This window comes from Equus asinus, chromosome 10, assembly GCF_041296235.1.
Source record: "Equus asinus isolate D_3611 breed Donkey chromosome 10, EquAss-T2T_v2, whole genome shotgun sequence".
NCBI lineage: Eukaryota > Metazoa > Chordata > Mammalia > Perissodactyla > Equidae > Equus > Equus asinus.
The window spans coordinates 48,553,906-48,581,610 of record NC_091799.1 but is presented as its reverse complement, the minus strand read 5'-3'; the positions used below and the strand labels follow the sequence as shown (position 1 = coordinate 48,581,610).

Below are 27,705 nucleotides of genomic sequence, written 5' to 3'. Positions count from 1 at the left end.
TGGGAGCAGTGGAGTAAAAGTAGAGCTTTTAGCAAGCTGTTAAGCTAAAGAGACTATCACCTCAATATAAATTGCTATATGTAGAATATTATATAGGAACCTCATGGAAATCACAAACCAGAAAACTTTAATAAGTAAACAAGTAAGAGGAAAGAAATCAAACCTATTACTAAGGAAAGCCATCAAACCACAAGGGAAGAGAGCAAGAGGAGAAGAAAGGAGCAGAGAAGAACTACCAAAACACACAGAAAGAAAAAAGCAACAAAATGGCAATGAATACATGTTTTTCAATAGGTACTTTAAATGGCTACTGGACTAAATGCTCCAATCAAAAGAGATAGGGTGGCGGATTGGATTAAAAAACCAAGACCCATATATATGCTGCATACAAGAGACAATTCAGACCTAAAGACACTCACAAACTAAAAATGAAAGGATGGAAAAAGATGCTCTGTGCAAATGGCAAAGAAAAGAAAGCAAGTGTAGCAATACTTATATTAGACAAAATAGACTTTAAAACAAAAACCATAACAAGAGACAAGGTTACTATATAGAGATAAAGTGAACAAACAACAGGATGTGACACTTGTAAATATCTATGCACCCACCATGGAAGCACCTAAATATATAAAGCACTTATTAACAGACCTAAAAGGAGAAATAGACAGTAACACAATAATAGTAGGGGACTTTAACACTCCACTTACACCAATGGATAGATCATCCAAACAGAAGATCAACAAGGAAACATTGGCCTTAAACAACACATTAGAACAGATGGACTTAGTAGGTATATATAGAACATTCCACCCCAAAACCACAGAATACACATTCTTTTCAAATGCACATTGAACATTCTCGAGGATCAATCACATATTAGGCCACAAAACAAGTCTCAATAAACTTAAGAATATCAAAATAATACCAAGCATCTTTTCTGACCACAAAGGTATGAACTAGAAATCAACTGCAGGAAGAAAATCAGAAAGGCCACAAAAATGTGGAGATTAAACATACTGCTACTGACCAACAATTGGGTCCATGAAGAAATCAGAAAATATCTGGAGACAAATGAAAATGAAAACACGACATGCCAAAGTCTATGGGATACAGCAAAAGCCATTCTAAGAGGGAAGTTTATAGCAATTCAGGCCTACCTCAACAAACAAGAAAAATCCCAAATAATCTAACAGCGCACCTAAAGGAACTGGAAAAAGAAGAGCAAACAAAGCCCAAATCAGCAGAAGAAAGGAAATAATAAAAATCAGAGCAGAAGTAAATGAAATAGAGATTTTTTAAAAAAATAAATGAAACTAAGAACTGGTTCTTTGAAATGATAAACAAACTTGACAAACCTTTAGCTAGACTCACCAAGAAAAATAAAGAGAAGGCTCAAATAAAATCAGAAATGAAAGAGGAGAAATTACAACGGACACATCAGAAATACAAAAGATTATAAGAGAGTACTATGAAAAGCTCTACGCCAACAAATTGGATAGTCTAGAAGAAATGGATAAATTCTTAGAATCATACAACCTTCCAAAACTGGATCAAGAAGTAGAGAACTTGAATAGACCAATTACCAGTAAGGAGATTGAAACAGTAATCAAAAACCTGCTGAAAAATAAAAGGGTCCAGGACCAGATGGCTTCCCTGGTGAATTCTACCAAACATTCAAAGAAGACTTAATACCTACTCTTCTCAAACTGTTCCAAAAAATTGAAGAGAAGGGGAGGCTTCCTAACTCATTCTATGAAGACAACATTATCCTGATACCAAAACCAGACAAGGACAACACAAAAAAAGAAAGTTACAGGCCGATTTCACTCGATCGATGCAAAATCGATCAATGCAAAAATCCTCAAGAAAATACTAGTAAATCAAATACAACAATACATTAAAAAGATCATACATCATGACCAAATGCGTTTCATTCCAGGGATGCAGGGATGGTTCAACATCTGCAAATCAATCAACGTGATACACCACATTAAAAAAATGAAGAATAAAAATCACATGATCATCTCAATATATGCAGAGAATCCATTTGACAAGATACAGCATCCATTTATGATTAAAACTCTGAATAAAATGGGTATGGAAGGAAAGTACTTCAACATAATAAAGGCCATATATGACAAACCCACAGCTAATATACCACTCAGTGGAGAAAAACTGAAAGCTATCCCTCTAAGAACAGGAACACTCTTATCTAACATAATATTGGAAGTCCTAGCCAGAACAATCAGGCAAGGAAAAGAACTAAAAGGGATCCAAATTGGAAGAGAAGAAGTGAAACTGTCACTATTTGCAGATGACATGATTTTATATATAGACAGCCCTAAAAAATCCACTAAAAAACTTTTAGAAATAATAAATGAATACATCAAGTCACAGGATACAAAATCAACATACAAAAATTGGTTTCATTTCTATACACTAACAGTGAAGTAGCAGAAAGAGAAATTAAGAATACAATCCCATTTACAATTGCAGCAAAAAGAATAAAATAGGAATAAACTTAACCAAAGAGGTGAAAGATCTGTCCACCAAAAACTATAAAACATTGTTGAAAGAAATTGAAGAAAACAAAGAAATGGAAAGATATTCTGTGCTCTTAGATTGGAAGACTTAACATAGTTAAAATGTCCATCCTTCCTAAAGCAATCTGCAGATTCCATGCAATCCCTATCAAAGTGCCAACAACATTTTTCACAGAAATAGAACAAAAAATCCTCAAGTTTATATGGAACAACAAAAGACCCCAAATAGCCAAAGGAATCCTGAGGAAAAAGAACAAACCTGGAGGCATCATACTCCCTGATTTCAAAGTATACTACAAAGCCATAGTAACCAAAACAGCATGGTACTGGCACAAAAACAGACACACAGATCAATGGAACAGAATTGAGAGCCCAGAAATAAACCTACACACGTATGGACAGCTCATTTCCGACAAGGGAGCCAAGAACATACAATGGAGAAAGGAAAGTCTCTTCAATAAATGGTGTTGGGAAAACTGGACAGCCACATGCAAAAGAATGAAAGTAGACCGTTACCTTACACCATGCACAAAAAATCAACTCAAAGTGGATTAAAGACTTGAATGTAAAACCTGAAACCATGAAACTTCTAGAAGAAAACATGGGCAACATGCTCTTTGACTTCGGTGTTAGCTGCATATTTTCAAATACCATGTCTGACCGGGCAAGGGAAACAAGAAAAAATGAACAAATGGGACTACATCAAACGAAAAAGCTTCTGCACAGCAAAAGAAACCATCAACAAAACAAAAAGACAACCTGACAATTGGGAGAAGATGTTTGCAAACCATAGATCAATTAAAAAAATAAGTAAATAAATAAATAAAAATGAAGAGTAGAGCTTCTCTTAGATTAGTTCTATTTTAACTTCATGCTTTCTTTCTGGAGAGGAGCCCTAAACGCTATGCTGAGATTAATTTAGGCTGTATTTTAATCTTATCAGCACTTTTATAATTTATAAATATCTCTTAATCAGATTACTTCAGACAATATTTCCATAGATGGTTAAACATTCATTAATGTTGAATCTTCTTAACTTCTTTTCTGGCACGGTGCTATGTTTAAAATCTGGTTCCCAATTTCTATGTATGCCTTTTTTGGGTCCTACAGCCTCCCTGTCAAGAACCACACAGCTTCTTGAAATGAACCAGACCACTAAGGGTGACTCAGAAGAAGTTCACCAGTAGTTACTGAAATTCAGAGTGTGAGGATTTTCTATTAGATTAGAGTTGCTGAGGAGGCTGTAAGAATGAATAATCGTGCCCACCTGTTTAACCTGTTGTCAGAACTGCAGTGAGCAGAACTGTTACTCTTGCTTTGTCTGGGTGGGCCCAACCATTTGGGCTAGCACATGGTTTGTATTTGTTGCACTGGAATTGAAATATATAGAGTGAATATCAGTAAGGTTATCAGAAGTCTCTGAGAGAGAAATTGGCGAATTGAAATCCCTAAAAGGATTTGAGGTTGGATAAGATTGGAGTGGAGTGCACTTAAGAATTAGGACAAGCAGCAAAACTAAGATGTCCTAGACTCTGCGCTGAGAGACAAGTAAAGTGCTCATAATTCATTGTATTGGCTGCTGTTCATGTAGTAGATGAGTGGGTAAACCAGATTTTAGGGCTCAGGACCCGAGGCACAGCACCTGGTGCAGTGACCACATTGCCCAGGATGGAAGGTGGTGATGGGTGATGCAGCACACTCAGGGCTGGGTGCTTGTTCCTCTCAGTGCTCACCAGCTTGGAAGAGATGAAGGTAGAGCCGAGGCAGGGCCTACTGTTGGCTCTTGCTTGCCTCTGAGGCTTATAGGAGTCAAGAGAAATTCAGTGATTAAACGTATTTATGATTAGAGCTGTCTGGAAATGTAGAAGCTGTCTTGAGAGACCGTGATTTCTTCTTCACTGGAAGTCTTTAAGTGACGTGGCCAGGGTTGCTAACCACAGGGAATGACTGCTCTGGGTGGCAGGAGGGACTAGATGTCTCCCAGTGCCTTTCCAATTGTGAAATTCTATAATTTCCAGAATCAGAGTGACTCTGAGAGGCCATCCTAAGATCCAGGATGGCTCCCAGCCCAGATATTCCTAGTGGGAATGGAAGGCAATTCTGGAAGTGATTCTTTTTACTTGGTCTTAGTTTATTTATTTTATTTATTTATTTATTTATATTTTTTTTGAAGAAGATTAGCCCTGAGCTAACTACTGCCAGTCCTCCTCTTTTTGCTGAGGAAGCCTGGCCCTGAGCTAACATCCGTGCCCATCTTCCTCTACTTTATGGGATGCCTACCACAGCATGGCATGCCAAGCGGTGCCATGTCCACACCCGGGATCCGAACCAGCAAACCCCAGGCTGCTTAGAAGCAGAACTTGCAAACTTAACCGCTGCGCCACCAGGCTGGCCCCAACTTGGGCTTAGTTTAATTTAGTTCAGCCTGGTCCGTCTGTGACTCTCCTTAGTCCCAATAAAACCCCATATGATGTGCAAAAACTACTTGACAATTCCAGTTGGCACTGTGATCCAAGGATATTCCCAGTTTATTCTCAAAGCCAGAGTTGGGGACTTATGGGGACAGGGAGCCTCATACTGGAGTGTCTTAAACTCCTACAGCTTGTTGACCTGGTAACATTACAAATGTTCTGCCTTCTGCTGTGAAGAAGAGCAGTGAAGCATAGACCACCAGCAGAGAAGTGACATGTGTAGCCCAAAAAATCCCTCATAGTTTAGGGTTTTAAATTATGTTAGAAACAGTTGCTCCCCACTTTATGGCTGCCACTTTTGTATCTAATGAAGTAGGGCAGCTAAGAGGAATGTATCTTTGGACTGATTTTAACTGAGAGATGTACAGATTCCAGAACTGATTTTTTTGTTTTTCTTTCTTTTTCTTTTTCTTTTTTTTTTTTGATGAGAAAGATTGGCCCTGAGCTAACATCTGTTGCCAATCTTCCTCTTTTTTTCCCCCCAAAGCCCCAGTACATAGTTGTATATCTTAGTTGTAAGTCCTTCCAGTTCTTCTATGTGGGACACTGCCACAGCATGGCTTGATGAGCGGTGTGTAGGTCCGTGCCCAGGATCAGAACCAACCAACCCAAGGCCGCTGAAGCAGAATGACTAACTTAACCACTCCCCCAGAGCTGATTTTAAATGCCACTGGATAAAGTGTTTGTATTCTTTATAGCAATTGTCTTGATGACGTATCAGCAGGAGACATCTTGTAACGTGTTTTTCAGAAAGGTTTTCCTTGGGCTGATGTTCTTAATAAACTTACCTCCTGCTGGTCTTCATTCTTTTTTCAAGTTCATATATTTTACCAGCCTCCTACTTAGAAGCCAGGCCCTGTGCTAGGGCTTCGAGGACACAGAAATTAATTTGACACAGTCACATTTATCGATGAGATAGGGGAGATAAAATTGAAAAAAAAATTATAACACAAGGAAGAAAAATGATTAGTTTTAGGAGAATAATACCAACGAAGTGGTATGGAGTTGGGAGGGGTGAAAGATTATTTCTGGATCGGGGGAGCAGACAAACTTCATTGAGAAGTTTGTGGGATGTGAGCTGGCCTTTGTAGGAAAGCCTTTGAAAGATGGTGACTGATAGAGAGCAGGCCATTACACTTGGAGGGAGCAGTGTGAGCAGTGGCATAGGTGCAGGAAAGCACGGGCCGTTTATGGAATTGTACACAGGCCAGTTTAAATAAAGGTAAATAGTGGAAGAGAAAGATAAAAGAATAATTTGAGTTCAAATTATAGCATCTTGAATGTGTGGCTGATAATATCTGACCTTCATTCAGTAACCCGTGGGAAGCCATTTGAAGGTTTTTGAGCTGGTGGGTAAGAAGATATGATCAGTGTTCTGCTTCAGGGCAGCAGTGGATAGTTTATAAAAGTTGGAGGCAGGTAACAGGACATTGAATTCAGGAGGAAGTTATAAAGAACCTGAGATGGTATTAGTGGGATTAGAAATGAGGTAATAGCTTCAAGAGTCCCTCAGACGGAATATTATAGGACCTGACAAGTTATCAGAGAAGGAACTGAATGTGACTCTTAGGTTTCATGAACAAGTACAGGATAATAAGGAAGAGGAGCAGATTTGCTGGAAATCAGGGGTGTTGAGAAGTGTTACTTTGAAACATGTTTGTGTTGAGATGCTAGTGAGCAATTGAGAGGAAATTGTCCAACAGTACGAGTTTGGGACTAGAGAGAGTTTTAGGAGCCAGGGCTAGAGAGGCAATGAGAGGATATGATGCCATAACTCAGGGAAAGCATACACAGAGAACAGGAATAAGAACCATGCTTTGGGGGAAGAACACCTATTGTGTGCAAGGCATTATAGAAAATGCTTGATGTACTTTATTTTATAGAGTCCTTGCAAGGTGAAGTGATTATCTTCATGTGAAAGATGAAGAGACTGAAGCTCAGAGTGCTTATCTCAGCCTCAGGGCCCACATTTGATAAGTGTTGGCTTCAGGGTTTAAATTTAGGTCAGCCTAACCCTGCTACGTCACACTGCAAAGCAGTCAAAGAGGCAGTGAGAGAAAAGCCAGGAAGATGAGTTGCCGTGAAAACAAGGGAGAAGACTAAGTATCTTAATGAACTGTGGACTGACGATGGGATTAGAAAAGACAGGTGAGGCGGTGCAGTGTCTTCACATGGCTCCTAGTAGTTCCAGCTTTTGTTGGGAATTTGTGCCAAGGCCACATAGATGCCAGGATAAGCTACACTGAGAGGGGCTATTTAAGGACTTTGAGGGGGCCAGCCCAGTGGCACAGCGGTTAAGTGCTCATGTTCCACTTCGGCAGCCCAGGGTTCGCCGGTTCAGATCCTGGGCGCAGACATGGCACTGCTTGGCAAGCCATGCTGTGGTAGGCATCCCACATATAAAGCAGAGGAAGATGGGCACGGATGTTAGCTCAGGGCCAGTCTTCCTCAGCAAAAAGAGGAACATTGGCAGCAGATGTTAGATCAGGGCTGATCTTCCTCCAAAAAAAAAAAAGAGAACTTTGAACTGTGCCTCGTCTAGCTGGAGGTTGAGTTCCATCTACAAGTGTACATTTTAACTTACTCAAATGAGCATTTATCCCAGAAGCATCCGGATGATATTCTTACTTTGTTTTTAGCAGGAGAAACTACTTTTTCCATTGAAAATATGTGGAAAATCTCAGATAAAAGCAGTCATTCAAGTTGAGAGAGAGGACGTGCCCTTCTTTCCCTTGCACCACTCTACCCTGAACCCTGTTTCAGCCCCAGAGAAACCTCCCTACGCTGCCTAACACCATTCAAAAACCCTGCTTTACATTACTTTTATGAGCAAGAAAGGGAAGTAGCAGGCATTGCCTTTTATTGTAGGTGAGAAACTAGAAAACTGAAGAAAAGACTCATTTGTTTTAGGTACAAATAATTTAGGAATCCAGCTGATAATAGAACAGAGGTTTCCAAACTCCGCAGCAGTCAGTGCTGTTTCTATTATCTCATCCTTGTCCCAATTTTAAAACAAATAAAATTTGTTTAAGAGAGAACATAATACTTAGTTCCTACAATTCCTTTCAACAGACATTTGTTAACTGCCTAGTACGTGCAAAACAGTTAAGACTAGCTTAGTAAACATTGACTCACTTTTATAGACGAAAAGGGATAATAAACCATCCCAAAGCATCAGTATTAAGCTGCTAATGAGGAGCTTGCTTTGTGAGACTTCAAAATTACAAGTACAAGAAGGAGGTTATGTGGGCTCCAATGCTTGTTCAGACCCAAGCTAAACCTCTAGGCACAAGAAGCCCTTCGTAGCACACAGCTGCTTTACAAAGCCTGCCGTCCAGACTGAACAGGCGAACTGGGGGAGCATGTGAGAATAGAGGCAGCAGCTAAGAAACTGCAGTGTTTTGCAGGTTCCTTTCTACTCCATTTTGTGTTTGAAGATTATTTTATGTACATCTTCAGCTCTTTGCTTTAAACCACCTGAAATCAAAGCCAGGTTAATTGAAAGGTTATTAGGGGTCTATGAATCATCTTTGGAAAAAGTAGGTTGTAAATGAGGGTTTTGAGACTCACTTCATATCCCCATCTAGAGGAAGCAGAAGAAAACAATTGATGACACAGGAATTTGGCCAGCTCCCAAAAGCCGGGGATCAGTTGGCAGTAGGAACCTGAAGGAGGTCTCTTCATCCAAATGGCCCCATAGACTAGGAGATGTTTCTACATCTTCCCACCTCTCCCAGAGTCTTAAAGTTCCTAAGTTTAGATCTTTGTTTTCCTGTCAGAAAGAAGTTGTGGTTGAAATAAGTAGGGGATAAGGTAGGGGCTGTAACTGAGGAGAGAGGTGTTGTGTGGAGTGCTGCCAAGTTTCAGGCTGTGCTAAGCATTTCAGGATAAGACATGATTTTTTTTTTTACATGTTCTGTTGCATTAAAAAGAAAACTTTTGTTAGTGTGCTGAGATTCACGTGGTGGGAACTGGGATGGGAACTTTGATTTCTGGAGTAGCTGGGGATTGTGCATTGGGTGTAATAGCTAACTCCAAGAAACCTTAACGGAGTAGACTGGAAGCTTTTGTGATTTTCCACACAGTTTAGGGAGAATGTAGCTCTTATTTTAGTCAGAGGGTAACAGGCACACCTGCTTCTGTGTGAGAGTCCTTTCCTCAGATTCTCAAAACATTCAAGTCAACCAGGAGTTTGTTCCTTTCTTGGTGAAGAGCTCTGTTCTCTGGAGGCAGATTTGTTCATTGAGAGCCAATTATGACATGTGTGCACGCAGTCTATGATATTCCAGTACTAAGAGTCATTGGCTACATTGGTATCACAAATATGCCATTGCTAGACTTCATTGTGTTTGTTATAGTTCATGTAATTTTCAGACTGAGCTAAATATAAACTTAAAACCTTCCTCCAAAACTTTGTACTTAGTAAATTCACCAGTTTTTTGTGTATAAGTAAGTGTGGAGGGAGATAGGATGCTGGCAGCACAGAATCACCACTGTGCCTTGGGGGAACTTGAAGTTGGTTTGCAATGTGATGCCAATTGGAAGACTATTGGCTAATAGGTCAGAAAATAAGTACTTCACTTCCAAACCAAAGTTTCAATAAGGTTGTCTTCATTTCTGTGTTAGGCAGTTCAGTCCAAGATGTAGGCAGCTTGGAGATTATCAGCTCAAGGGTGGGGCCTGTTATTTCTACCTTTAGATTCTCATGTCTAAATAAAAGAGTTTTAGTTCCTATAGCCATGTCTTATAGAGGCTGACTTCTCTTTGGTGCCTCTTTTATGACTCTACTGTTTTTTCAACCTTCTTTGTTTAAATGTGATGAGCCTTCTCCCAAATATTTAGTAATTACAAAGGGAAAAATAGTAAGTTTACAGTGGAGCCTTCTGGCAGACACCATCTTAACCAGGTGATCTAGGTTCATGTTGCCAGGAATACATACAACAGCATGTATTTCCTGATATGATGAGCACATCAGACAAATCCAAGTGAAGGCACATTCTACAAAACAACTGTCCAGTACCCTTCAAAATTGTCAAGATCATGAAAAACAAGGAAAAAATGAGAAACAGTCGCAAGTGGGAGGAGACATATAACTAAATGCTTTGTGGGATCCTGGATTGGGTCCTGAAACCAAAAAAAAAGACAATAGTGGAAAGAATTGGTAAAAAAAATAAATAATTTCTGTACTTTGGTTAATAGTATTCTACCAAGGTTAATTTCTTTGTTTGTTAATTCTTCTATGGTTATGTAAGATGTTAACATAAGAGTAAGATGAGTGAAGGATATATGAAAATTCTCCATACTATTTTTGCAACTCTTCTGAAAGTTTAAAATTATCTCAAAATAAAACATTTTTTTAAATATAGTAGCCCAAATTGGACCTACTATTTCAATAAGGGTTATTTAAAAATTACTCTCCTGAGTAAGATAGGAAGAGTATTTCCTACAGTTGGTCTTATTCACTTTAATTTTTTAGTTCTTTTGTTATTATATATTGAATAGATAAAAAGTTTTTAACAAATGTGTAAGTTGTAAAGAGTAACAATAACATGAGCACAAATATAGCTTGAAGCTCTCACTGTGCTTTTCTCCATCCCATCCCCCCAACCTCTACCCTAAATTTTGTATTTTTCATTCCCTTGCTTCTCTTTGTAGGTTTACCTTGAAAGTATGTATCCCTAATGATATAGTTTTGCATGATATTTAACTTTATGTAAATAGAATGACACTATTTGTATTCTTTGGCAATTTGTCTTTTTCCCTAAATGTTCCTGAGATTTAACCAACGTTAATGTGTGTAACTGTAGTTCACTCATTTTCACTACTTTATAGCTTTCCACTGTATGAACATGCCACAACTTGTTTCTCTACTTACCGTTAATAGCCATTTGGTTGGTTTCCAGTTTTGCTGTTAATGAGCGGTGCTACTGCACTCATCCTTGTTAATAACGTATCTGGAGAGTTTCCCTTGGGCATATATCTAAAAATGGACTTGCTGGGTTATAAGGTAAATGATCCATCGACTTTACTAGATAGGGCCAAATTGTTTTCCAAAGGATTTGTCCAATTTTTAATACCACCAACAGTATGGAAGTATACCAGTGGCTCTACTTTCTAACACAATATTATTAGACTTTAAATTTTTTACTAATCTGTTGGGCATGTATATTAAAATTCTAAAACATTGCCATTTGTTGATTGACTACTTTGTGTCAAGCACTGTGGCAGACATTTTCATACATTTATTTAATCCTCTAACAGCTCTTCTTCTCAGCTCCATAATTACTCTCCGGGTCCTGGCCCTGTAGGGACCGACCAGGCCACAGGCAGGGACTTCCGGGGGACACCCCATGCTGCTGGGGTCCAGCAATTTCCAAAAAAGATGCCTGGTGCCCTGAATCCCAGTCTCGTGGAAATTCCTCAGCCTTGTCTTCTCCGACAGTGACAGGAGTCAGCTCATGAGAAACACCTGGGAGTGCTTCTCCCTCCCTCACAGAGGGCTGTAAGTAATGCTGTGCTTAGTGTGTAATACATAATTACCCCTAAATATCTCTCTGACAAATTTATTCCTTAGTGGGTCTTTCTCCATCTTGTATCTGCCTGATTTATTTTGTGTTTCTTACAAAAAAAAAAAAACAGTCATTCTCATTTCAGAGGAAATTTTAGGCATGAAATGGTTAATAACTTCCCCCAAGTCCCATTGTCATTAATTAGTAGCAGACTTTGAAATAAAAGCCTGTTCTCTGGCTCCTAATCTTTTTTTTTGCTCCATCTCTTCCCTTTTCTTCCCACATCCCATTTCTTTCTCCCTTCCCTCACGTTCTTCCACTCTCCTCTGAGTTTAACAGCTAAAGTGTACTTTCCAGTTGGCTGCTATGTAAAATGATATGTGTGCAGAGAGCATCACAAAATTGGGGGGGTGCCTGGTTCCAGCTAAAAGTCGTTACTCAGGCCGCTGGCTGGCTGTTAAGTGCCTTAAACCATTTCACATTCCAAGCTATCCTGCTTTGTGGATTTGGCCAGACCACCCTCTCAAATCTGCTTGATGACGCTGCAGGGGCTGGAAAGAATTATATTTTCTTTTTTAATTTTTTTTAAAGATTTTATTTTTCCTTTTTCTCTCCTAAGCCCCCCGGTACATAGCTGTGCATTTTTAGTTATGGGTCCTTCTAGTTGTGGCATGTGGGATGCCACCTCAGCATGGCCTGATGAGCGGTGCCATGTCTGCGCCCAGGATCCGAACCGGTGAAACCCGGGGCTGCTGCAGCAGAGTGCATGAACTTAACCACTCGGCCATGAGGCCAGCCCCTGAAAATATAATTTTATGGTGAGGACATATGAAATGAATTCCACAATTTAGCATGTGTATCTTAGAAGTAGATTATTTTAGGTTTCATAGATCAAATTTCAAGTTTCTTAAGTGTATATTTGAGTGAAATGGTATTGTCATAAGAAATTCTCATCCTGAATCTTTCTTTCCTTTACAGAAATTCCATGGAAATATAGTTGGTACTACTCTGCAATGTCTCTATTTGAAAGCCAAAGCGAGAACAGACAAAGTGGAGGTAGGTGAACTCAGTAAAAATATCTAAGTCTGTATGTTATTATTGCCTCTAAAAAGTGCGTGTGTGCCTGTGCGCATATGACAGATAACGCAGGCTGGCCAACCTATCATTCAAACTGCCAATCCACCAAACCACTGACCAGGAAAGGAGATGTGCTCTGCAGAGGTAAACTCCAGAAGTACAAGCGCCACTGTTTTGTCATCTGAGAGTTCTAATTTGAGTAGTTACAATCTGTCATCTTTTGTACTTTTATTTTATTTTGTGCTTATCCTGGAAGTTCACCAGGAAAACGTGTGTTCCTTTTCCTCTCCCCATCCTTCACAACCACCTCCTGCTAAAAAGTAGTGGTCAATTTGAAAAGAAGTTGCTGAGGCAAATAAGGTCATCCTGTGCAGCCTTTTGTGGACAGAGCAGATGGGTCTGGCTCTGCTGTTAGGGAAGATTTCCATACCACTTCCATGCTTTCTTTTGATGAATCAGAGTACTAAAGGAAGCTGGGGTAATCACACTCAAGCCATCTTTCAGACTGAAACTGCCTGACATGAAAAAAAATTTTCTGACATAAAATTTTGAAAAAGCAAGCCAGAATGTAGTTCTATAATTAGGCTTCCTTTTGAGGAATGGAGAAGGTACAGAGAATGAAATTAGGTCACTGATTTAAGGCCACACTCTACCTTCTTGACTTTCTGTCATTGTGCAGTTGTCTGATTCCTGAAGGGAGCCCATTCCAAAGGCACAGCCCCTAGTTCCAGAAAGAGGAAGTCAGGGAACTCCCAACCAAGGGAAAACCAGAGAGTCATCGCCTATTTTCAAACTACTAAAGGAGAGAGGGCTGAGGAAAACAAGCTAACAGACTGATTTCTCCTGCATCTTCTTATGAACAGGAAATATGGACAGCAGAATACTTTAGGGAGTAGTAAGTTCAAGGCAAATGAAAATGTAATCATCAATAAAGACTGATTTATTTCTTCAAAAAATACTTATTTATCAACAAATGAATGCCTGCCACTGTGCTACATGCTGGTAATACAATGGCAACTAAACTAGACAGAATCTCTGCTCTTATGGAGATTATGGTTTAGTGACAGACAGCCTTTAAGTAATAGCACGGAGAAATATCAAATTATATCTACAGGAAATGCAATGAAGTAAAGATCATGGGGGGCATAGTGGTTAAGAGCACGGATTCTGGAGCCATACAGTCTAGGTTTGAATCCTAGCTCCACCACTTACTATATTATCTTGGGCAAATCTCTTAGTTTCTCTATGTTACAGTTTCTCATCTGTAAAATGGGGCTAATAATAGTGCTGCCTCGTAAGTATTTTGTGAGGATTAAATGAGGTAATATTTGTAAAGCTCCTAGGACAGTATCTGGCACATGGTAAACACATGTTTAAATACAATATGTGAAAAATACAAGAGCTTGATGCTTTCATTCAGGAAGATAATTAAGAACTTGAATGTTTACAAATGTAGATCACTTCAAAAGTTAAATGCTTTACCAATGAAAAATAATTTAAACCAGTTTTCCTGGCCTAAATCCCTTTAGGTATGCTAGGCCTGCCTATTGCAGTAGAGTTATTGCTTGTGCTGTTTTAAGCAGTGAGCAATTAATACTGGTCCATCCAAGATGTTGGTCTTTGGCCTGGGACAACAAAATAATAGTGGCAAACCCAGTAATTTTGCAGGTACTTATGCCCTTTTCTAGGCTGTCAGCCTATTCTGGTTGGAAAACTTACAGCGTATAGAGTGAATATTGACTAGTTACAGCATCTTGCTTATCTGTTTTTCACCACTTTCTTAATTCAGGCTCTCATCATTTCAAATGTTGAATACTGTGGCAGTCTTTTAAGTGGTCTTTCTGTCTGCAATCTGTTTCTCTGTAAATCTATCATATTAATCTTTCTGAAATTCCAATTTTATCACATTTTTCCTTTCTTAAAATCTTTCTGGGGTTCCTTGTCAGCTACTAGATAAAATTTAAGATCATTAGCCTAGTATTAAAGGCCTGACTTTATAGTCTTGCTTTCTGCCTCCTTCGGACTCTTCCTACCTGGGGTACTATCATAAAACTTGTCTTGTCTCAGTGCCAACCCTTTCATTAAGTTGTTCTTCCTGCCTAGATATCTGTTCCCTACATCTGTATTGAACCTATATTCATTTTTTTTGTTTAGGACAAGTCCTTCTCCATGAAGCCTTCTGCAACAATTCTAGTCACCAACCCCCTACCATTATCTTTCCTTCTTGAATTCCTATAGTGCTTGGTTTCTATAGTTTTTTAAAAAATAATACCCTTATTGAGATATAATTGCCATAAAATTCACCCTTGTAAAGCATACAATTCAGCGATTTTTAGTATATTCACAGAAGTGTGCAATCATGACCATAATTTAATTTTAGGACATTTCCTCACTCCAGAAAGAAACCCTTTCACCCATTAGCAATCACTCCCAATTCTCCCTTCTCCTGGTCCCTGGCAACAACTCATCTACTTTCTATCTCTGTAGATTTGACTATTCTGGACATGACATAAATAGAATCATATAATATGTAGCCTTTTGTGACTGGCTTCTCTCACTTATGTTTTCAAGGCTTATCCATGTTTAGCATATATTAATACTTCACTCCTTTTTGTGGCTGAGTACCATTCCACTGTGTGGATGTGCTACAATTTGTTTATCCATTCATTAATTGATAGACATTTGGGTTGTTTCTACTTTTTGGCTATTATGAACAATGCTGCTATCAACATTCATGGACAAATTTTTGTATAGACGTATAATTTCAATTCTCTTGGGTTCCTACAATTCATTTTAAATCTTATTTATATCCTGCCTTGAGCTGTTTCTTTATTGTTTTGCATATGTGTTGTGTGGTTCTACTAAATTGTCTGCCTAGCACAGTGCCTACAGAGCTCTCTTTGTCCTGGAGAGTTTGCAAGTCTGACCCATCTGTTATACTTCTCCTTTACCCCTCTTTTACCACTCACACACATCTACAAATATCATCATTGTCATCACCACCACCACAACAGAACAATAAAAATTATTAACACGTACTGATAGGTGCTTAAATAATGCTAGGTAGTAAATTCAAAAGGATGAGAGACACTTGTATGAATTGACCTGGAAAGATCTCCAATACATAGTGTGAAAAGAAAAAAGCAACTTGCAGAGCAATATTTACAGTAGGATCTCATTTGTTTAAAGAAACCCATATACAGCTGTTTCTATATGTTTGTATATAAATACCCTGAAAGGGAAGGGACCCAAAGAATATGCACCGATCTGTTAAAGTGGTTCCCTTGGGAAACGGAGAAGGTGTAGAAGGCATGGGAAAGGAAACTTTATATTTTTTAGCTATATATTTCTGATTTTGGATTTGTTACAGTTAAAAGATATTTATGTGTTACTTTGGGTGATTTGAAAAATCATTAAGGAAAAAATTGTAATCACAAAGGGAAAATAACTGAGTTGGAGAAACTAAAAGGAAAGGATAGAAAAAGAAATAGCGGGGGGGGGGCATAGTTATTGTGACTTGTAGAGTAAAAAGTTAATCAGAACCTTAGTAATAGAATCCTGTACAACACCATAATTAAACACACAAAATAGACATCTGTATCGTGAACATACTAAAAATCATTGACTTGTACATTTTATTTTAAATTGGTGAATTCTATGGTATGTCTATTATATCTCAGTAAAGTTATTTAGAGTAAAACGGACATCTAAAGTTTTTAGAGTTAGTTTCTAGAATTCTGTTTTCTTTAGAATTCTAGTTTCTTTAGAAAATTTAAAGCAACAGTTGAAGTAATTTGTAGGAACATTTCCTGACCTCAAGAACAGACACAGGGTTGCCAGATAAAATACGTGATTCTCAGTTAAATTTGAATTTCAGTAAACAATGAATAATTTTTTAGTATAAGTGTGTCCCATGTAATATTGGGGACATATTTTGGTTTTGTATTTTATTTGCTAAATCTAGCAATCCTAAACCATGAGATTACTTTTTGAATCTCTAAAATTGCTTCTTTAGCATCACCAGTGGTTACTGTTAGACTCAGCTTAGTGTGAATGGCATTTTGTTTCTAACTGATGACCTTTGTTGTAACTTTCCCAACCTCTCATCTCCTCTGCCAAGGAAGGTTTTATGACTGAGAAGCACTGAGAGTGGTATCTAGCAGTTCGGTCAAGCATGACTGAGTTTACTTTTACCACACTGATGAGAAGTCAGTGGTTCTACATTCTCAATGAGGTGAGAACGGCGAAGCACCACTCTCAGCTTCCGCCTGCGAGGGGTAGTATGAATGGTGTCCCATCAGCTCATGAGTGGTGTCTCCTTGGAGAGGAAGGGGAGAGCCTGAAGGTCTCCAAGAAGAACAGGGGTTAGGGCCGTTGGTTTTGAGCACATCTTGAATTGTGCCAGCCAACCAATCTTCTGTGGCACAGTGTTAATAAATTAGGGTTTGGGGTTTGTTTTGGGTTTGAGGGGTTTTTTGTCTTTTATTTCTATTTTGATTTTCTTTAGTATCTTGTCCTTTGAGCAATTCCAGTCTTGTTTCTGCTAAACTCAAAAGAATTAGCGAAGCTATAGGGGATGGTCAGAGGCAGAAGTCACATGAGAGCTATAGTAGCTCAAGAACAGAACTTTTCATGACATTCAAGACTTTAACAAGCTTCCTCTCCAGGTTCTTTTCGACACTGCATTCTACCCACCCCCTCAGCCATGATGCATATCCTCCTGTTTGCTGACCTTAGCACAGAAAGGTAAACAAAGAATTAGTCTTAGCTGGGATTTCTCTTGCAGCCCAGCTGTTCTGTGCTTATGTAGATACTCCCACAAGAGGAGGTGATAATCCTCCTTTGGAGGAGTTTGGACAGAAATCTGACCACAATTTAACAGAACATGTTTCTAGCATCTCTTCACTTGTGTGCTTATCCATTCAACACATCTTTATTAAATCTACGGACTAAGCTAAGCAGTCAGGTACAGAGATTTAAAGGAGAGAAAAAAAAGACATGGTCTCTGCCTTTAAGGAGCTCTTTGTTTAGTTGGGGAAGATAGTACTGTATGTAAGTATGATAACTGAGCTGATTGTAAACCGTGAGACATGGCAGTGGGTAGACTGAACCAGAAACATGTAATGAAATGGTGGTGGGGAAAACAAACTAGTTACTGCCTCTTCTGCAAGACCACAGACCTTGGCCTTCCCTGTGGTGACTCTCTGCTATGTCATTTAGCTATTCTTATCATTCTTTAGATGAAAATATCATTTGATGGCTATACTCCAGAGATCTTAGAGATGCAGTGTGGAGAGATGAAATATAAATTTTGGGGGTTACCCAAGACTGGAAGCCATATGGTTAGCTAAATCTACTGATGGCTGCAATGTTTCAGATTATGCTGTTTGACTACCGTACAATAAATTGTGATCACTTGGAATCTAAGAAATTCCCGTATTCCTACTGTAAATTGACTCCAACTAACCTGACCAGAAATTCCAGAAATTGGCCAATTATCCTTCCCCTGGCAGCTATCCTCACTTACTTTTAGAGATGGGAAATTTTCAGTCTCATGCATTAGGTGACTTGGGTGAAATCACCTAGGCCTGTTGATCAATAACAACAGCAAGAAGCCGCTGCAGAGTTTCTCTCACCAGCACCTGGGCTTAATTGAGCTGGGAGTCTGGTGGTGTAAGGAGAGGGGTCTTGACGATTCTGCTAGTTAGAGACTTTCGCTCCTAAATGTCGTCTCACTGTTTTCTTGCTTTAGCTGGAAAATCCCATTTGTGGTTGATTTCCCACTGTAAGCAAGGAGACATTTGCTCAGAACCTCCTAACCTGATTGCCGCCTGACCAACTGGCCTGCCTGCCTTTTTCTCCCTCCCTCCTTCTCCTCCTAGTTACTTATCTTTCGGTGTGCTGCATTCTCTAATTCCCTCTTACAGAGCTCATTTTCCCTTTTAATTTCTGCCACTTCCATGTCTAAGTTAATCTCCAGTCTTCTGTAGCTGTAACCCCTAAAACCTGAGGTTGGATTACATCAAGATTGAGTAAGAGCTAAGTTTTTCACTTTGGCATTTGAACCAAAACTCTAAATTAGACATCCTTAGACAGAAGCTTCTCCTATTTTGACACTTGTCTTCTACTGCCATCCCACCAAGGGACTGAATAGAGTTCCCCTCACCAGACTGTTGTACCCTTCCTTCTCTACTGGATGGATCAGCTTAGGACATCCGTGGGAGATAGCTAGAAGTTCAAAATCTGTTTGGGGACAACTATAATGATGCTTACAGAATCTCCTTGATATTGCCTAAGATAAAGGACAAAAAATATCATGTACTGAGCACTTTTGATGTGTCACGAATGATGTAGGCACTTTACAATTACCATGTCATTTAACCCTTACATTAGCAAGTAATGTGGATTTTACTACCCCGTTTTACGCATGAGGAAACTAAAGCCCAGAAACGGAAAGTGACTTGCCCTAAGTCACTTAACAATTTGGTCATAGAGCCCAGTCTAGAATAGCTAAAATTTTCTTAGCATTTTTTATATATCAGGAATTGTTCTAAAATGCTTTGCAGGCCTTAATTTAGTAATCCTCACAGTAATCTTATGAGTAGGTATTATTATCATTTCCATTTTACAGATGAAGAAATTGAGTCTCAGAGAGGTTAAGTAACTTCCTCAAGGCTACCCAGCTGATAAATGAGGGACTGAGATTTGAACGCTGGCAGCCTGACTCAATTGCTCATGTTCTTAACCACTGTAGGAGCCTGCTATATTTTTAAACTTTAAATCCACTGCATATTTTATAATAGCAAGTTGCCTTGCTTCACTAAGGTGTCTGACCCTTTCTCTTGAATGATTTTGCCACCGCCAGGCCAGCTCTCAGCACAGGTCCCTGTGAAACCAGGCCTTTGCTGAACAGGCTGTAGACTCAGCCCTGAGTTCCCCGTGAGGGATGCATTTTCCACAGTTACCAGAGGCGAAGGTGGGAGTTTGTCTCCTTGAATTCCACAGCCTGGACCTCTTCAACCAGACCGTCTCCTAGACTCTCCTTGTCTAAGCCAATTTCCTATCTTCTGTAGTTCTCACCTCTATCCATAATTCACATTTTTTCATTCTTGTTTCAGCCAAACAGGAATAAACTTTGAATTAGTAAGTGTTAAGGAAAACACTTAGTCATCCTAGTCTTTTCTCAACAGTTTTCACAAGCCCTACGGGGTCCTGGATTAACCTCCTAACTGGATTAATCCAGTCTGAACAGTTTCTTTCTGCCTTTATCACCTCAAACATGACTGGCTACTTGCTTTCCTTAAGCTTGTCTGCTTTCTCCCTCAGACTTTTAGTTGCTTCTCCAATTGGTTGTGCAAACTGAAGTTTTAACCACTTTTCTCAGCATTCTCGCTTTTCCTTTTTTAGAGGTATCTTATGAGATCTGACTTTGTTGCCCTCAATTCCTCTTCCCCACCGGGTGAAAATGCTACTTTCCTTTCTCCTTCCTCTTCTTTCGTGACAGGTCTGGTATCAAAGAGCCAGAACCAGGCAAGGGTAGTCCAGCCTCCACTTTGGAGTCTTAGTCTGCCTCTAACTCAGGCTCTGAACTTTGGCATCTACCTGCTTTACTTTACTCTCAACTCAAAGAGGGAGGTATGTGTTCAGTTGCTGTGCAGAGCCTGGACTCCATGTACCTCCTGGATACATGGGTTAGAGAGAAGAGCCTACTGTGCTCAGATGAATTGCTGGGAAAACGTGTTAGACCTTTATTAAATTAAAAAATAATCAATGATATCTAGCATTAAATTTAATAAGAAATATGAAATTCAATAATAAAATATTAGGACGTTATCAAGAATCATAAAATAATATTTTTGAATAAATGGAGAGACTGCACTCGTCTGTTGGGTATAGTTAGAGCGGCAAATGGCATGGGAGAGACTGATTTTACTCACCAATGCCTGAGAAAACTGAGTATGAACGTAGCAGAAATTAGCCTGCTCAGGGATTGAATAATATCAACACTGGGCGAAGCACCAGTGCTCCCCTGGTCCTCTGCCCAAATCAGGCAGCTGTCTGGGCCCCTAAGAAAGTCCCTGCACAAAGCACAGAGGCCACGCAGCAGCTAGAAATTCTAGACACAGCTAAATGATCTGAGCCATACGTGTTCCACTTCTTTGGATAACCTAAGCCACAATGGTTAGCGGAAGCTCTTGTATCACACGGTTGTAAATGAACCACTAACTAGTCAAAACAAGGCACAGCAAGTCCATCTCAACTTCCCCTAGTAATCACAAGAATGAAACAAGAAAGAAATGCACTAGTCCAGTAGAAGAGACTACAAGCTGCGTAGCTGGGTGGTAAACCTAGTCCAGGGAAGACTCAGCCACTTGTTTATGGATTGCCAGCAAGGTGACCGTCCAGACGTGATCATCACGTACAAAAGAGTGGCTCCCCAAGGGTACACCAACATCTCTCTCTGTCGCCCTCACAGCAATATTGTATGTGACTGGGTGGGGGCTAATCACGCAAAATGTCAGCTCTAAAACCAAATTAATCTGTATAATCCAAACTTGTATACTCTCAAATCCTTGTTTAAAAGTAGCTAAACATCCCAGTTTCACCTTTCCCACAATTTGTGCAAACCCCTCAACTTCTTCATAATTCTCTCTGTTTTTGCACTGCTCAATGTGCAGACTTCAGCCCCTTAGATAGTTTCTATAAGAAGTTTACTTGTGTTCTAACTTCATGATGTTTAGTAATTTTTGCTAATGACTAGAGGAGGAATGGAGGAAATTATGTAAAGAACCATAAGGGTTCCTGTCTTATCATCGGCTCTCTCTTCAGCTATCTTTCAAAAGTCTATGATCCCTGCCCCCTGAGACATGCAGTGTAATTTCCCAGCCTGAGTGTTTTTCCCATAAGAGGTAATTCTGCCTCTCTAATAACCTACTTTCACTCCATCCCCAGATTCTAGTGAATAAAATTTTCTTTGTCTTCATCTCTAATCAAAACTCCAATCTTGAGAGAACTGGAAAAAATGATTCTGAAGCTTACCTAGAACAGAAAATAGAAAGAATAGCCAAGAAGACTTTAAAAAAGACTTGCTATCCTATATTAAAAACTGCATAATTTAAGAGATGGATAGAACAATGGAACATAACAGAAAACCCAGAATCACATTCAGTATATTAGCATTTAGTACATTATAAAAATGGCATTTAAAACCAGAGTGGGAGAAACTATTTGCAAATCATATGTCTGATAAATTACTTTTATCTAGAATATATAAAGAACTCTTATAACTCAGTGATAAAAATGTTATTGACCCAGTCTAAAAATGAACAAAGAATTTGAATAGATGTTTCTCCAAAGAAGATATATAAATGTTCAATAAGCACATGAACAGATACTCGATATCATCATTAGTCACTAGGGAAATGCAAATCAAAACCACAATGAGATATTACTTCACATCCACTAAGATGGTTAAAATAGAAAACACAGTCAATAGTAAGTGTTGGGAAGGATGTGGAGAAATTGGAACACTCATACATTGTGAGTGGGAATATAAAATAGTGCAGCTGCTGTGAAAAACAGTTTGCAGTTCCTCAAACCGTTAAACATAGAATTACCATATGACCCAGCAATTCTACTCCCATGTATATACCCAAGAGAAATGAAAACGTCCACACAAACACTTGTACACAAATGCTCATAACAAGCTTATTCATATTAGCAAAAGGATGGAAACAAGCCAAATAGTCATCAGTGGATGAATGGATAAATAAATGTGGTATATCCATACAATGGAATACTATTCAGTCATAAAAAGTAATGAAATACTGGTACATGCTACAACATGGTGAACCTTGAAATCATTACACTAAATGAAAGAAGCCAGTTACAATAAAGCACATACTATTCCATTTATATGAAATGTCCAGAATAGGCAAATCCATAGGACAGAAAGTAGATTAGTGTTTGCCAGGGACTGGGGAAGGGGAGAATTGGGAGTACAGGTATGGGGTGTCTTTTGGGGGTGATGAAAATGTTCTAGAATTAGTGGCAATGGTTGCATAACCTCATGAATATAATAAAAACCACTGAATTGTACACCTTAAGGGGGTGAGTTTTATGTTATGTGAATTATCACTTTTTTAAAAAATTGAACAGTTGCAGGGTTGGGTTTCTAGGAGCTGGAACCAGAGACTTCTCTTAGAGAAGTGAGGTGAGTAAGTTCGAGATCAAGTAAGAGTCTGTAGCCTAGATGAAGAATCTTTGAGGGCCAAGGAAGGAAATTCGTTTCTAGTCTTGGGATCCCTGAGCCAAGGAGAACTTTGGAGGGCTGGAGGAAAATAGACATTCAGTATAACTCAAAGGCAGAGGGATTGCTAGAACCTACTCTCTGAGGAGACAAATTCTGTGGAAACATGGTCTAGGAATTTCTAGAAGCATGAAAGGTAGAAGGCTTAACAGCAGTGTCAACCTTCAGGCCAAATTCTAGGTTGCTTGGTATATATGTTATCCAGGCTCAAGAACTAGGAAGCACTCATACCATATCATCAAGTAATTCAAACGTCTTCTCCTCCAGGAACACTTCCCTGACTGAGTAATTCAAACATCTTTTCTTCCAGGAACACTTCCATACCCGACTTTCCCCGACTTCCATCCTCTCTTCTGTGCACCCCTAACACCCTGTTGCTATCAATATCACTGCCCTTACATTGGATTGACATTTTCTTCTATGTTTGTCTTCCCCACTAGGAATAGGAATCCCAGGATGGTCAGGGATGGTATAACCCTAGGACCTAGCACACGGCCTGACCCCTGCCAAGAACTCAGTAAATGCTTGTTGAACCAATGAATAATTGAAGAGACTATAGGAATGTTTCATTCAGGACAGAACGATCTATTGATAATATGCATTTTTAAGACTTTTCATGGTAATGGACTCACTTATTTGTAATAGTTTGTGACACCTATGTGTTTCGATATGATGATTTTGCCATGTGTTGTAGTACCAGGCTCACTTCTACTAAACTACAAGTCCTTTGAAGTCAGGGACTCTGTCTTACTCATCTTTCTGTCCCCCCACAGCATCCAGCACAGTGGCTTCTGTGCAATAGATGCTCAGTAATGATTTATTAATTTAAATTTAGGCAAGCAAGTTTAGGAAAGGCTTCCTTGGAAAGAACCTCAGATATCTTAAAATAAGGTGCTGGAATTGACTTATAAGAGAGGGCTGGGTTTCTGTTTGGCAGTAACGTTGGTGCAGACCATCCTGTTGTCTGTGGGGACATAATCTAGGAATACTAGAAGCATTAATGGTGGAGAACTCCTCAGAAGTTACTTGCTTTGTTGCCTCCAGAAAGCTTGAACACAAGAATTTCCATTTTTATTGTATTTCTTGATTCTTTGAATAAAGAGACAAAGTCCCATTTGTAGACAAAAATCCTCAGTGAGAAAATGTGAGGATCTAGTGGAGTCATCACTAGCAGCCAGCCTCCCACTCTGATCTATAGAGAAGCATCCTTCTCATCATACCTCTCCTCTTTTTCAGAACCAGAGAGATGTCTGCAAGCCAACAACAGAGAATTCAATACTCTATTTGGATATCCCGTGAGTATCAGCCCTCAGGCTATTCCAGATGCGGGCTAGTATTCTCCTCTGTCAGTGAGGCAGGAACCTTGTAGATGTAGATCCCACAATACAGGTGCTACTTTGTCTCAAGCTCCTATACAGTGAAGGCTGGTGCAGTGAAGGCTCAGAAACCAAAGTTAATCGAGTGACCTAGGCTCAGGGAAGAATGTATCTCAGATTTTGGGTTTTATATATAACTCCTAGAAAAGAAATACTGTAGCTTTTTCTTGCACAAATGAAAGCATGGGTTCCACAATTTCCTTTTTTCACTTAGACGTCTATCTATGACAATACATACAGATCAACCTAATTCATTTAATAGTGGCAGAGTTTTCCATTGTGTCTATATACCTTAATTTATTTAACTGGTCTTCTATTGATGAACATTTAAAATGTCTCCATTCATATCCTGGTGTCCCCTCAAAAAAAAGAAATATCTCTGGGGGACCAGCCCAGTGGCATAGTGGTTAAGTTTGCACACTCTACTTCAGTGGCCGGGGGTTTGTGAGGTTGGACCCCAGGTGCAGACCTATACACTACTCTTCAAGCCATGCTGTGACAGCATCCCACATACAAAATAGAGGAAGACTGGCACAGATGATAGCTTAGGGACAATCTTCGTCACATACACACACACAAAAATGTCTCCAGTATTTAGCTATGATAAATGGTCCTGAATGAACACCATATATCCTGGCACATGTGTGAATATATCTTATGAGAGTTTCCCAGAAGTGAATTAACTGGGTCAAAAGGAAAACACATTAAAAATTTTGATACATTTTGCCAGATTTCCCTCTAAAAAGATTATATCCATTTATATTTCTACCTACAGTAGATATTGCTCACTTCTCCATATTCCTGCCAAACTGGGTATTATCAATCTTTTTCATCTTTGCCGGGCTCTTAGATAAAAAATGACATTCTGTTATCTATCTTTCCCTAATTTTGAGTGAGATCAATAATCTTTTCATGTTAATTAGCCTTTTGTACTTCCTTTTATGGAAACTACTTGTTAATGATCTTTGCCCATTTTCTATTGGATTGTTCATTTTTCACTTATTTATTTATTTATGAATTAGTAACTCATAAAAAGCCACATTTAAAAGCCATGCTCCAACACCCCATTCTTGTCCACATCTGCTCCCTACAGGGAATCACTTTTATTAGTTTCTTGTGTAGTCATCAGTGCTTCTTTGTGCAAATAAAGCAAATACAAATATATATTCTTAATTTTCCCACTTTCTTATACTATTCTGTACCTTAACAATATGTCCTGGAGATGTTTTCATAATAGCTTTTTTCTTCTTTCTTTTTCAGCTGCATAGTATTTCCTATGGAGATTTAACATAGTTTATATAACCAATTCATTATAAATTGACATTTGGGTTGTTTCCAATCTTTTACAGTTAGAATCAATATCTTTATACATATGTTATTTCATGCACATGAAGCTATATATATCTATATATATATAACTATAATTATATAAGAATATTTATAGCCATACATATTTGTCATATCTGCAGGATATTAGTTTATAATTTCTGAGTTAGGTTCTGGATAATAACAACATTCAGGGTATGGCCGTGGGAGCAGGTTTTCCCCATCTCTATCGTCTCAACCTGCATAAGAAGCACTGTGGTGCAGCAAAACTAGATTTTGGCATCAGACAGACCTGAGTTGAACACAGCTCTACTCCTTACGAACCTTGCATCTTTAGGCACGTTATTTAACTTCTCTGATCTTCAGTTTCCTTATCTATAAAAAGGGCATAATAATGTTCACCTTACATAGTAGTTGTGGGAGTTATATATGATTGTGAAAAAAGTTAGTTCTTTTTCTGTAAGAAACTATTACCCCTTGAAAATAGTCTCATTCATCTCTGTATCCACAGTTCCCATCACAATATTTAGCACATAAGTAGCATTTAATAAATGTGCTAAATTTTTTGTCAGTGCCATTGAGTGGATTCCAACTCATAGTGACCCTGTGTACAGCAGAGCAGAACCCTGCCCGGTCTTTTTGGACCATCCTCTCACCTTCTGGCACTGTCTTAGACAATGCTCCACTGCTATTCACAGGGTTTCATGGCCAATTTTTTCCGAAGTGAGTGGTCAGGTCCTTCTCCTGGTCTGTCTGAGTCTGGAAGTTCCACTGAACTCTGTCTACCATGGATGACCCTGCAGGTATTTGAAATCTTGGTGGCATAGCTTTCAGCATCACAGCAAGATGCAGCCACCACAGTATGACAACTGACAACTGGGTAGTATGGTTCCCTGAGCAGAAACAAACCTGGGGCAGTGAGAGCTCCGAATCTTAACCGCTAGACCACCACGGCTGGCTATATGCTCAATAGTTAATGAATAAATAAACAAGTTTGACTGATTCTTATGTATTGAACAACCATTTCATTTCTTTGGCCATACTCATTGCTCATTTTCCTCCTATTTCTCTAATTTCCTCCATTCCTACTCATTTTCCTCTTCCCAACGCCTAACTACTGACGTCCATTATGTCCTTGACCTTCTGTTCTCCTGTATTCCCCCATTTAGCCATCAGTCAAGTATCACTCCCCAAGTAAATAAATAGCCCAAACCAAAATCTACCACCTCTATCATGCTTGAATTTTATCACCTCTGCCAAAAGAACTAAACACTGAGGAAGTTCATAGTTAAGCTGACATTCTACGTTCTTGAGATATTGCTTCTGGTTTGATGTTTAAGAGTAGAACAAAACACTCTAGTTGCCAGGTTAGTAAAGAAGTACTGAGACTTCTGTCTTGAGGCAGAATCAGCATGGCTTTTGTCTTTGCGAAACAAATGAGTGAGTAGAAACCTAAAATACAATAATTAGCTATAAGATCAAATGGAAAATCAATAGTAAAGGCCAGTGCTTCAGTAAGGCAAAAGATCAAAAGATCTTTGAGTCCAAGTATCAGAACCATCTGGACTTAGACACCAAGAAATTCAGAGTTTCTTATGATCAAAGAAAACTATTTCTATGTTAGAATAACATACTCTCAGGGCTGGAAGGGCCCTTAGAGATCATTTAGTTAGAACTCCATTCAAGACAGACCTATGAGCTTCTCCCAGGATAGACCTTGTTTAATTCTTTTTCAGCCTCTACTAGTATATCCCAGCATAGGGCTGTGAACAGAGCAAGCCTTGAGAAATGTATAGTATTTGATTTATTATTAATTGCAAAATCATGGAGAAACACCAAGGAAATCTTCATTTTAGCTTGGCTCTCTAAATTCCAAAGTGCTAAGCTATGTGACTAGCTTCTCTTCCCTTTGGAAATAGACCTTGGGTAAGTCTTGACTGTGTAGCCTGTCTAGCCTTCCTGGGAAAGTTTTAGCCTTAGCACTGAATGGTTTTGGTTCTCCAAGAGAAGGACTCTGAGCCTTCCCAAGGTAGGGCCCAGCAAGATTCTTCATACTTGAGCAGTATCTGTACTCCAGGACTGCAGGTGGGTTTC

The 27,705-nt window shown here is 39.1% G+C and overlaps 1 protein-coding gene across 16 annotated transcripts in view; it reads left to right on the top strand.

Moving 5' to 3' along the window:
- Positions 1–27,705, top strand: part of LOC106846989 (phospholipid-transporting ATPase FetA-like) — a 128,690-nt gene that overhangs the window by 31,667 nt on the left and 69,318 nt on the right. For 11 of the 16 annotated variants that reach the window (XM_044779271.2, XM_070519243.1, XM_044779272.2 and 8 more), the window contains 2 exons: positions 12,502–12,579; positions 24,146–24,204. In XM_044779271.2, the coding sequence (XP_044635206.1) occupies positions 12,502–12,579; positions 24,146–24,204 (137 nt within the window). Of the gene's footprint in view, positions 1–11,275; positions 11,517–12,501; positions 12,580–24,145; positions 24,205–27,705 lie in introns of all 16 variants that reach the window. The other 5 variants (XM_014866078.3, XM_070519252.1, XM_044779278.2 and 2 more) reach the window with 2 other exon arrangements.